This window comes from Pseudopipra pipra, chromosome W (assembly GCF_036250125.1).
Source record: "Pseudopipra pipra isolate bDixPip1 chromosome W, bDixPip1.hap1, whole genome shotgun sequence".
NCBI lineage: Eukaryota > Metazoa > Chordata > Aves > Passeriformes > Pipridae > Pseudopipra > Pseudopipra pipra.
In genome coordinates this window covers 24,102,449-24,113,623 of record NC_087580.1, presented here as the reverse complement: position 1 = coordinate 24,113,623, position 11,175 = coordinate 24,102,449, and the positions used below count along the sequence as shown (strand labels likewise).

Here is an 11,175-nt window from a genome sequence, read left to right as displayed (position 1 = left end):
AACACATGTTTTCCTTCCAGGTTCAGGTGGATGAAAATAAAAATATTAACATGTTAAAACTGTACTGTAGATAGAAAAAGTTTAATTTTCTCATGAATTTGGCATCTAAATTGCTACTAGGCAGCCCACTTTTATGCTTAAAGTTTGAATCTCTCCTATGAGCCAACCTGTCAACACTAATTTTTAAACTTTCCTAGACATTGGAGGGGAAATGTTTAAAAAATGCATCTTTTTTCCACCGCCAGCTGAGTCCTGAATGTTTCATGTCACTGGGGAAAGTTTCACAAAGGTGCAGAAGGAGGGTTTGATGTCCAATTGAAGAGCTGAGTTCAAGGACTGTGGATGCATTTTTGTGGTGCTGGTTGAGCAGCCTGGGTCCATGAGAGTGATGTCAGACAAAATAACTTTGCTCCTGCAGGATTCTGTGTGTGGAATGTGTCAAACGTGGTTGTTCTTCTGGCAGGATAAGAAGTTTTGCCTTCATTGCTGTATCTAAAATGGGGTCTGGGGCTTGTGTAAACTTCAGTGAAATCCCAACTGAATCCCTCAGGCTCCATGAAACCATCCCACCTTCACCCTGCTGGAGTCTGTCCGGGGGCTCTGGTGCTGTGGCACGGTGTCATCCAGGGAGAATTGGAGCAAGAAGGAACTGGGTACAAGGCAGGTTTACAAAGAGTTTTACAAAACTGCCCCCCCTCCACAAAACCTCAGAAAATAAGTTTGTCATGTGTTACCAGAAGAATCACTGCAAACACCCTTTGTGCCACTCTGTGAACACCAAAATCATGGAATTGCCTGGACTTGGACCGTAAGTAAATCAGAGATTGTTTGTAGGAATCCCCAAATTAGAAGAAAATGCAGATCACTCCTCTGTGGTGAAATGTCCTGTGAGCAGGACTGAAATGTGCTGCACACACACGTGTTAGAGCACATCCTGGAAATGTGGGAGATTGGAAAACCGATTTCAGATTTAATAACATTTCAGTTTTAACAGCTCATTTAAAACTTGAATAACAATGTGTAAATCCAAGGAGTTTCCCTTAAAAATTAATTAAAACGTTGATTTTCTGGGGTTTTTGTAATTTTATCTTATCTAGGTTTTGTAGAGGACTCAGATGTGAATATTCAATCTGCTGCCTGTGATGATGCCTGACTTCACTTCCAATATTTTTAATAGTTATATACTGTTTAATGTCATTCTCATACCTGTGATCTTAGACTTGTGTGATTCTGCTGTTGTTTGTAACAGAGAATTTCCTTTGACTTCACTGTGAGAGCTCTCCATGGAATGATGAACAGTAGTAATAATATTAATCATTTATAGAGTGCTTTATATGTTGGAAATACAGGATAATCTTTAAATGAGCTCAGCTTTGCTCTCAGATATGTGAGTGAACTCTTCATTGATTTGAAAAAAATTATGACCTGACATACAATTTTTTTTTTTTATTTTCTAATCTTAGTAGGTATTTTGGAAAAGGTTTCTTTATTTTTGTAGGGCAGAATATTGTCTTAAGTGTGAGATCTTAAAAGGTTTGCAAAGGACATGGAGGTTCTGTGGTGTCCTCTGATGATTTCAGCTGATAAACTGAATGCTTCCAACCCTTTTACCTGTGAGGGGACTGCAGGCCGTGCTGGAAAGCAGGTGTTACTGCAGGGGACTTTCTGCTCTGTGCAATGAGTTAGCTTATAAACTCCTAAGGTGAGCATTTTTCTGGTGAATTCAGAAATTGTTACCAGTGTATCAGAGGCACAAGAATTAACAGTAATGTTTGGAATTTGCAGTTATCCCAGAACTTTTCCAGAAGATCAGTAATTTCAGAGAGCTGGCTCTTGTTTGCAGTATAGAGCAGTCAGCTCTGCAACTGCAGGGTTGCTTCATGGATTGGTTGGTTTATTTTCCAAGGTTTACAGGTACCATAAACTGTTACCAAAAGCAGGAGAAATGATGAATAATATTTTTTCTCCCCAATAGCCAAAATTTCATGTGTGTGTGTGTTATTGGTATAAATAGTAAGTCTTCTTTTGAGTAGGAGTAAGACTTAGTTCCTAAAGACAGTGAAAAGTAGCAGACACAAAGTCTAACATTTGTTCTTCTCCCCCTTTCTTGTTTTTTCCTAACAGATATTGCTCATTATTCTGTGGTAAATGACACTCAGATGTTCTGCAGCAGCAGGAAATTCAATGTATTGGTACCATTAAAGGCCTGATTCCATTTTCTGACTCCACAGTGCAAGTGAATGCATCCAACAGCCAGGGCAGCTTGATGAGTGATGCTGTAACAATTGTCAGGCCTCCAGGAGGTGAGTGTGAAAAAGTGCTTTTTCTGTGCCTGGAACAATTCCACAAACACTCTGTTGAACAAAATGTGATTTGTTGTCTCAGCTGAGGACTGGGAGTTCATAAGAATATGTTTGCATTAGTAGTTCTCACTACCAAAATTGTTCTTTTTGGCTTCTAATTTGTCACATGGTTAACTTTAAGAACTAGAGAATGAAAACAGTTGAATAGTTAACATATTGTGAAGGTGAGAGGTGTATTATGTATTTCATTTTTTTCCTGTGAATGGGGGTGTATTCTATCAGAGACAGCTAATCTAGTCCAGAAAAGGACACAATTTAGGTGAAGTATGCCATTTTTATATATTCTCAAGGGTATTCATGCTTGGGGTTTTTTTTTGTGTTGGTTTTTCTTTTCATTCTGTGTAAATCAACTGGACTTTTCAGTACTGTAATTAAAGTCAACCTTATTTATGTGACAAGTTGGGTTCTTCTGTTGAAGGAATTCTACAATAAAATGACATTGAAATTCCAGGTGAAAACCTACAGAAGACATCTGAAAAATCGCACTGTGAATTTGCTCTTTAGAACCAATTTCCAGATATATGTAAGTACCAGGAATTGGATCAATTTCTATGTTACTTTACTCCTGTGGTTTGCACTGCTTTTCTAAAAAGCTCCCTTTTTAATATTTTTTAATTTTTGACAACTCCTGCCCCTACAGTTTTCAGAATAAAATGGCATTTTCATTAACTGTCAGGGAAGGCAAATGTCTGTGAGTTGTTTGTTTGCTGGTTGGGGTTTTGTTGTCATGTTATTCTGTATTTTCTGCACTTGAATGCAGATTATGGAAGTGAGCCTGGTCATCACAAAGCACTTGAGTGAAGGGACAGGGTTTGAAGGTTTGAGCCACTTGGCACAGCTGAGGAAGCTTTGAAGTTCCTCTGCTTGCAATGAGCTCTGTGTTCCTCCAGCAAAGTTCTGTCACCCTGTGACATTTTCATCACCTTTCCACATTAGGAAACAAAAAAAAAGCTGAAGTGGGGGAAAATGAAGGTTCTTTTAAGATCTTGCTGAGGCTGAAATGTAGAGGGAATCAAATCACTGCTTTGTTCCCATCTTTAGCTGGGGACAAAACCAGAGATGATCTTTCTTAAACATGACAGCCATAAAAGTGATTTTGCTTTATTGCTGGTCCCATTTACAGTTAAAAATTACTCTGTGGGATTTTTCTCTGAGGTTTCAAAAAAGATCTGAAATGGAATTTTAAAAATTTGAAATTTTATATCTGAATTCTTGAAACCGTTTGCATAATTAAAATATTTTTCCTTCCTATAGCTTGTTTCCAACCAAACATCAGCTTGGCTACCATGTAAAAGGGGATATCCTTGTGCTGTAAGATGGGGAAAATGTAAATACCTGCAAAATTCTGAGACAATGAGACACAAAGGCCACTGAGACTGAAGAGAGAAAAGGAGAGAGAAAGGGAAGATACAACAGTTTATTCTTTTCTGTAGTAATTACACCTGCCAAACATACCCTAATGTCTGAGATTTCTGATGTTGTTTGTTGGCTTTTTTACTGTCATCAGAGGAGTGAATATGACCTTTATGCAAAGTAAGCCAAGAGTACAATTTTTTTTTCAAACTAAAAATAACCTCTGAATTTTCAACTTGTGTTAAAGAAACCTTTCTGCAGAGTTCTCTGCTGTCTTGCCATATAATTGAAGTGGGGGAATGAAAAAGTATCCAAAAACATCAATAATGCCAAAGCCAAGGAAATCAAGATTTGGCCTTCTACCTGCATTTTAGAGAAAAACTGTCACAACTGTCTCCCAAATAACTTGGATAGAAGACAAAAGGAAACTGGACTTGAGTTCATCATGTTCCTCTCAGGAGATGTCTTTCCTGACACCGTCCCTGCTCTTCTGCACTGCCAGGCAGCACTGGGACTTTGTTTTTCAGGGTGATTTGCTCCCTCCCAGCCCAGTCTGCAGCCACTTGGCATTTCTGTGTAATCAGAAGTTCTGCTCAGCTTTACTGAACGAGTGAGAAGCAGAACTGGCACACAAACCCTCAGTGGTCTGTAGTGTATTAATCAGTAAAATTCTCCCAGTTTTAAGCAGATAGTTTTGCTATTTATCACAGCAAATAAAGTAAGGAAGAATTAGTCAAAATGGAGCAATGCTTGTAATTCTTCTGCATATCTCTAAAATATTTCTTTGTGTGACTTCTCTTTCATCACTTAATATTTGTGTCTCAGTTGTTTGCCTTTTCTGTGACTGTTTCAGAACGAGGGCTTTTCTGTTCTTGTCTTCCCAGCTCATAACTTTTATTCCTAGGATCAACTTTCTTCTCACATTTTTAAGAAAGCAGATTTTTATGATGTGGTAAGGATTACTGAGCACAGTAGGAGTGAAGTCTTGCCAGAGATTTCATTACTACTTCCTTACATTTACATCCTACATGTATAGCACTGTGTTGGCTTTTAAATTTATTCCTAAAGTTGTCTAGACTTCAGAGAAAAAAAAAAAAAGAAAAAACAGGAAAAAATGAGAAAAAAAAACAAAAAGAAAGAACAAAGAAAAAAGAGAAAAAAAGAGAAAGAAAAAAGGGGACAAAATAAAGAAGAAAGAAAGTAAAAGGAGAAAATAAAAGAAGATAGAAAAACTAAAACCAAACTCGTCCTATCGAGTCCCGCCGCAAGGACTCCAACTCCCACAATGCCCCGCGCGGGACAGGGGCGGGACGGGGCCGTGGCCGCGCGCTGATTGGCTGCGGCGCGGGTCAGTCCAGGCGGCGCGCGCGCGGAGCGAGCGCCATTTTGTCCGCGTGGCCGCGATGGCGGAGGAGGCGGCGGGGCGGCCTCTGCGCTGAACTGTGAGAGCTGGCGGGGGGGCGGCGGGAGCGGGGCTCTGGGGATCCCCTCGGGGGCTGCGGGGAGCGCGGCTGTGGGTGGAAAGGCTGGAGGGCTCGGGAGGGTTTGGCGGAGAAGTTCCGGAGTTCCCGGGGACGTTTTGAGCGGTCCCGGAGGGGGTTCGGTGTCCTGAGGGGACTCAGGGGGGAGGCTGAAGGTCTCTGAAGGGGTTTGGGGGTCTCTGAGGGGTTTTTGGTTTCTGAGGAGATTTGGGGTGTCCCAGGTGGGCTTTGGGGGTCTCTGAGGAGGCTGGGGGGTCGTGGGGGTTTTGCGTGAACTTTTTAGGCAGTTTTGGGGTCTCTGGGGGGTTTAAGGGGTCTCAGACGGTTTTGAGGGTCCTTGAGGGGGATTGGGGGGTCCCTGAATGGGCTTGGGGGGTCCCAGGTGGGTTTTGCGGGTCACTGGGAGGATTTAGGGGGTCCTGGGGGGGTGATGAGGTCTCTGAGGGGATTTGAGGGGACCTCGAGGAGGTTTCAATGGATCAAGGGGGGGATTTCAGGGGTTTTGAGGGGATTTTGTGGAGTCCCCTGAAGCCCAGCAATGGGGTTTAGGGGTTCCCCTAGCCCCAAGGGGGGGGGGTCCTAGGGATGCCCCCCAAAATCCGGGGAGGGAGATGTACCACATCCGGATAAGGGGATCCCAGTGCCCCCAGTATATCCCAATGAGCTCTCAGTGACCCTCAGTATGGCCCAGTAACCTCCCAGTGTCCCCCCATGTGTCCTGGTAATCCCCCAGTAACTCCTCAGTTCTCTACCAGTGTCCCACAATGTGCCCCAGTTCCCCCCCAGTCCCTCCCAGTGCCCCCTGGTTCCCCCCAGTGTGTCCCAGTATCCCCCAGTAATCTCCCAGTGCCCCCCAAATCCCCCCAACTGTCTCCAGTGTGTCCCCAGTGTGTCCCCAGATGCCCTTGGCCTTTCTGTGAGCGGGGGGGGGGTGTGTTTTTGTGGTCAGAGGGTCCAGGGGGGGCTCCTGGGGTGAGATGGAGGGTTGGGGACATCAGGGATGGGGTTTGGGGACAGTGGGGAGGGGTTTGTGGACAGTGGAATTGGGGGTGTCAAGGGGGGAACTGGGGACACTGAAAGGGTCTTGGGGACACGAGGGGGGTCTCAGGACTCACCTGCTCTTGGTGCAGGCCCTCCTCTCCCCCTCTAGCCCTCATTAACTCCCCCTAAAGGTCCCTCAACCCCCCCTTTTTTTCCTTTAATCCCCTTCCCCCCAGATACTTTTGACCCCCCAATGCCCCCAAGACCCTTTTAACTCCCCCAAATTCACCCAAAGCCCCCTAAAACCTCCCAAATCCCCATCCAACCCCCCCACAGATCCCCTCAAATCTCCCGCAGCCCCCCCTCAAATCCCTTCCAACCCCCCCCAAAGAGGGATCACCTGGCACCCTGGGACAGGAACACAGTGGGCTGTACTGGGGGCACTGGGCTGTACTGGGAGGGCACTGGGGGGGCTCAGGTGTCCCAGGACAACGTGGCCCTGCTCCAGGAGAGATCCGGGAAGCAGTGAGGAGGTACTGGTCTGTCCTGGTCTGTCCTGGTCTGTCCTGGTCTGTCCTGGTCTGTCCTGGTCAGTACTGGTCTGTACTGGTCTGTACCCCCAATCCCCAAAGCCCCTCCCCAGCTCCTCCAGGACCCTCCTGCACCCCAAAGTCCCCCAGGCCACCCCAGGCCCCTGACTTGGTCCTGCTGCCCCTTGAGCATCTGCAGCTCCTGCAGAAGCAGGCATTTCATCAGCAAATGTGCAGGTGACACCAAACTGGGGGTGTGTTGATGTGCTGGAAGGCAGGAGGGCTCTGCAGAGGAACCTGGCCCAGCTGGATCCATGGGCTGATTGCAAGGGATGAGGGTCAAGCAGGCCAAGGGCCGGGTCCTGCCCTTTGGCCACAAGAAGCCCCGTCAGCTCCCCGGGCTGGGGCCAGAGTGTCTGGAGAGCAGGCAGGCAGAAAGGGAGCTGGGAGTGGGGATGGACAGGAAGCTGAACAGGAGGAACAGTGTTCGCAGTACGATGTTAGAAAAGCAAGTTAAGTTCTGGGAGGGTTCTAGAAAAAAAAAGCCCCCAGCCCAGTGCAAGCAGGCAGCCCTCAGCTTGCACCTGATGTCCCCTCCCTGCAGGTTCCTGTCCTTGAGCCCAGGCCCTGAGGTGAGGCTGAGAAGTGGCGCGGAGGTGAGCTCAGAGCTGTCCCTGAGGTGAGGCTGAGAATAAGTGCAAGGCAGAGGTGCTGCTGAGGAAGGAGAGCCCCGTGGTGGGGAAGGCACAAAGCTGTGTGTGCCCATCCCCGAGCAGGTGCTGTGTCCATCCCCTGTGTGCCAGGTGAGCTGGGGCTTTGCTGCAGAGCTGCGGGCGCTGATTTGAGCGGCTGCAAGTGCTGAGATGGTGGGCACCCAGGAACACCACCTGTGCCTGGCCACGGAGCCTGCAAGGAGGAGCAGAGACAGCCCTGGCAGTGTGGGGGTCCAGGTTGTCCCTGTGCCTTCCCCTGCAGGCCCTGGCTGTCCCTGCTGGGCCCCTGTCCATCCCCATCAGGTCCCTGCCCGTCCCCCCAGGCTGAGCTCCCCCCAGGAAGTGCCGTGGAGCTGAAGCTGCTGCCATCCCCCCCCTGCAGCCACTGCCCCAGCCAAGGGAGCAGCAAAGGCAGGGCCAGGAGCAGAGGCAGCAGCAGGGGAGCCCTGGGGGGGCCGGGAAGGTCTTGTGTGGGTCAGGAAAGAGGCGCTGGGCACGAGGCCGGGGCTGTGCTGAGCAGGCCCAGCCCTCACATCCCCCCAGCCAACGCCGGCTGTCCGGGGGGCTTGGGAGGGACCCCCAGCCCGTGTGCCCCACACTGAGCTGGCAGAGAGAGAGCCAAGGGACAGGGATGTGGGCAGGGCCCCGGGTGAGGGACAGGCAGGGCCATTGCAGGGCCATGGTGAGGGCACAGCCTGTGGCAGCAGAGCTGCCCAGGGCCGGGGGCAGCCCCTGGTGTCCCCCTGCCTGTGGGGCTGTTTGAGTGCCTTGGGCACAGCCGGGCCTTGTGCAGGGCTGTGCCCTTGGTGGCTCTTGGGGGTGAGCGGGAGATGTTTTTTGGGGGTGCCGGGCTGGGTTGGGGGCAGAGCCCTGGCAGTGGGCGGGGGATGCGGGTCCCCCCCATGGTGGGGGTTGGTGTTGCTGGGTCAGGCCCCACCGACTCCATTGTCAGCCCCATGCCGGCGGGGGGGACACAGCGGGTTTGGGACCCCTGGGAGTGCCGGGGGTGGGTGTGGAGCCTGGGAGCTGCCGAGTGTGGAGGGCGGAGCGGGGCGATGCCGGAGCTGGAGGACCCCCGGCAGCCTGGAGGGGGGAGCACGGAGAGGGAGGAGCCCCGGGACCCCCGGGAGCCTGAAACGGGGTGCGGAGAAGGGGAAGCCTGGACAGTGGGGACCCCTGGGACAGCAAGGGGAGAACTTGGAGAAGGGGAATGTCTGAGAACGAGGCACCCTGAAGGCGAGAGTCAGAGGAGAAGAGACCCTTGGGACCCCCAACACTCCCAGCATCCCTAAGTGGGACCCCCAGCATCCCAGACAGGGCAGACCCTCCAAACTGCAGGGGGGACAGACTAGAGAGGGGGAACTTCTGGGAGACATTTTTTTAGGGTATCTTTCATATTTTGGGATATTTTTTAGCTGATTCTCAACTTTTTGCAGTTTGGGGGAGGTTCATCTCGCTATTTCTGAGGGTTTTTTTGCCTGAATGTTGGTAGTTTGGGTTTTTGTAGGCTGAATCTTGGTGTTTTGGAGGTTTTTATGGGGACAGGATGCCCGATGAGTTCTAGAGATGGACTTGGGCAGGAGGAACCCCCAAGCCAACACGCTCAGCCCTTGTTTTCCCCCCCGTCAGGATTTGTCCTTCCCAAAGCTTGGGCAGATGGAAGAGGAGGCTGCGAGGAAGAGGAAGATGCCTTGGGCCCCCCAGGCAGGTGAGGAGGCAGTCAGTGTCCCTTTGGGCGGGTGTTGTGCTGGCTCTGTCAGCCGAGCATGGCCCCGGCTGCAGGACAACCCCGCTGGCGCCGCCGTCCTGCCGGGGCCGGAGTTGGGGGGATGTCCTTGGCCTTCCCTGTGGGCCAGAGGCAAATCCCCTCCCTGTCCTTGTTGCTTCCTGCCCCAGGCCCCGAGCTGAGGACGGAGAGCCCGGAGGACAAATCCCCCCGGCAGAGCCTGGTGGGAGAGGCCGTTTTGAAGGGCTCCCCGGCGCAGGAAGGCAGCGGGGAGGAAAAGGGCCGGAGATCCCCCCGCAGGAGGGGCTCCAAAGCCAGCCCAGGGTGCTCTGAGGAGGAAAGAGCCAGCCTGTGCCGGGAAGGCGGCCAGAGCTTGAGCCAGAGCTCCAACCTGGTGCTCCCTGAGCAGCCTCCTGGCAGGGAGAAGGCCTTCAGGTGCTTGGAATGTGGGAAGAGCTTCAGGAAGAGCTCCCACCTCCTCACCCACCAGCACATCCACACTGGGGAACGGCCCTACTCATGTGGGGAATGTGGGAAGAGCTTCAGGTACAACTCCAACCTGGTCCGACACCAGCACATCCACGCTGGGAAACGGCCCTACACGTGTGGGGAATGTGGGAAGAGCTTCAGTTACAACTCCATCCTGATCCAACACCAGCACATCCACACTGGGGAACGGCCCTACACATGTAGGGAATGCGGGAAAAGCTTCAAGTACAGCTCCAACCTGAGCCAACATCAGCGTATCCACACTGGGGAACGGCCCTACACATGTGGGAAATGTGGGAAGAGCTTCAGCTTGCTCTCTGACCTGATCCGACACCAGCACATCCACAGTGGGGAACGGCCCTACACGTGTGGGGAATGTGGGAAGAGCTTCAGGTACAACTCCAACCTGATCCAACACCAGCACATCCACAGTGGGGACCGGCCCTACACGTGTGGGGAATGTGGGAAGAGCTTCAGGGTCAGCTCCCAACTGATCAAACACTGGCACATCCACAGTGGAGAACGGCCCTACACGTGTAGGGAATGTGGGAAGAGCTTCAGACAGAGCTCTACCCTTCGCACCCACCAGCGCATCCACAGTGGAAAACGGCCCTACAAGTGCTTGGAATGTGGGAAGACGTTTCAGACCAAGTCCAGTCTCCTCCTGCACCAGCGGACGCACACGGATGAGAGGCCCTTCCGCTGCACTGAGTGCGGGAAGGGCTTCAAGCAGAACTCCAACCTCATCACCCACCGGCGCATCCACACCGGGGAGAGGCCCTACGAGTGTGGGGAGTGTGGGAAGAGCTTTACCGACAGCTCTAACTTGACCTCACACCAACGGACCCACCAGAAAGGGCCCCCTACGAGTGCCCCGGCTGCAGGAAGAGCTTCAGCTGCTGCTTCCACCCCAAATGAAGCCCCTGATAGGGAGGCAACCCCTGGAGTCCAGTGACTGTCAGTCCATCCCTTTCGACCACAAAGGGCCAGTCCCCTTTCCCAGGGGCAGCTTCTTCCAACAGAACCCTTCCTGAGGGGTGGTGTGTGGAGATTCCTGCCTTGGCTGGGGACCCCCCAAGGTCACTGCTGGAGGTTGAGAGCAGAGATCTCCCCACGAGCGTTGGTCTGGGGAGTTCCATCCATCTCTAATTAAGAATTATTGCTTTGGTGCCAACTTGAGTAGAATTGCTTCAACAATTGCTTTAGTGTAGAGCACTGTTCTATCTTATCCTGTACTCCTGGTAGTTTTAGTGTTTCTGTTGTGCAGTAAATAATTGTGATGAAGATCTTTTGTCTGATCATTTGGAACCCTAAATAATTCATTTCTATCAATAGATTTTATTTGCCATCATTAAAACCTGGGGGACAAAAGTGCTTCAGTCACAGCTCTGTAATTCCCTTAAACTGAAGCTGTTGGCATGATCCAAGGCTGAGATTGGATCCATCAGCCCCCAGCACCCCACAGGAAGTTGGGAGCTCAGTGGGCCACCCCCTTTACCAACCCCCCTGTGCCCAAAGACCCCCATGGGACCGTCGGAC

At 50.9% G+C, this 11,175-nt stretch overlaps 1 protein-coding gene across 1 annotated transcript; it reads left to right on the top strand.

The window, feature by feature from the left end:
* Positions 1 to 8,476: 8,476 nt before the first annotated feature.
* LOC135406383 (zinc finger protein OZF-like) lies at positions 8,477 to 10,970 on the top strand. Its single transcript, XM_064640783.1, has 2 exons — positions 8,477 to 8,562; positions 9,304 to 10,970. Exons 1-2 carry the CDS (start codon positions 8,477 to 8,479, stop codon positions 10,589 to 10,591), a joined length of 1,374 nt encoding a protein of 457 aa, XP_064496853.1. The 3' UTR covers positions 10,592 to 10,970.
* Positions 10,971 to 11,175: the final 205 nt, after the last annotated feature.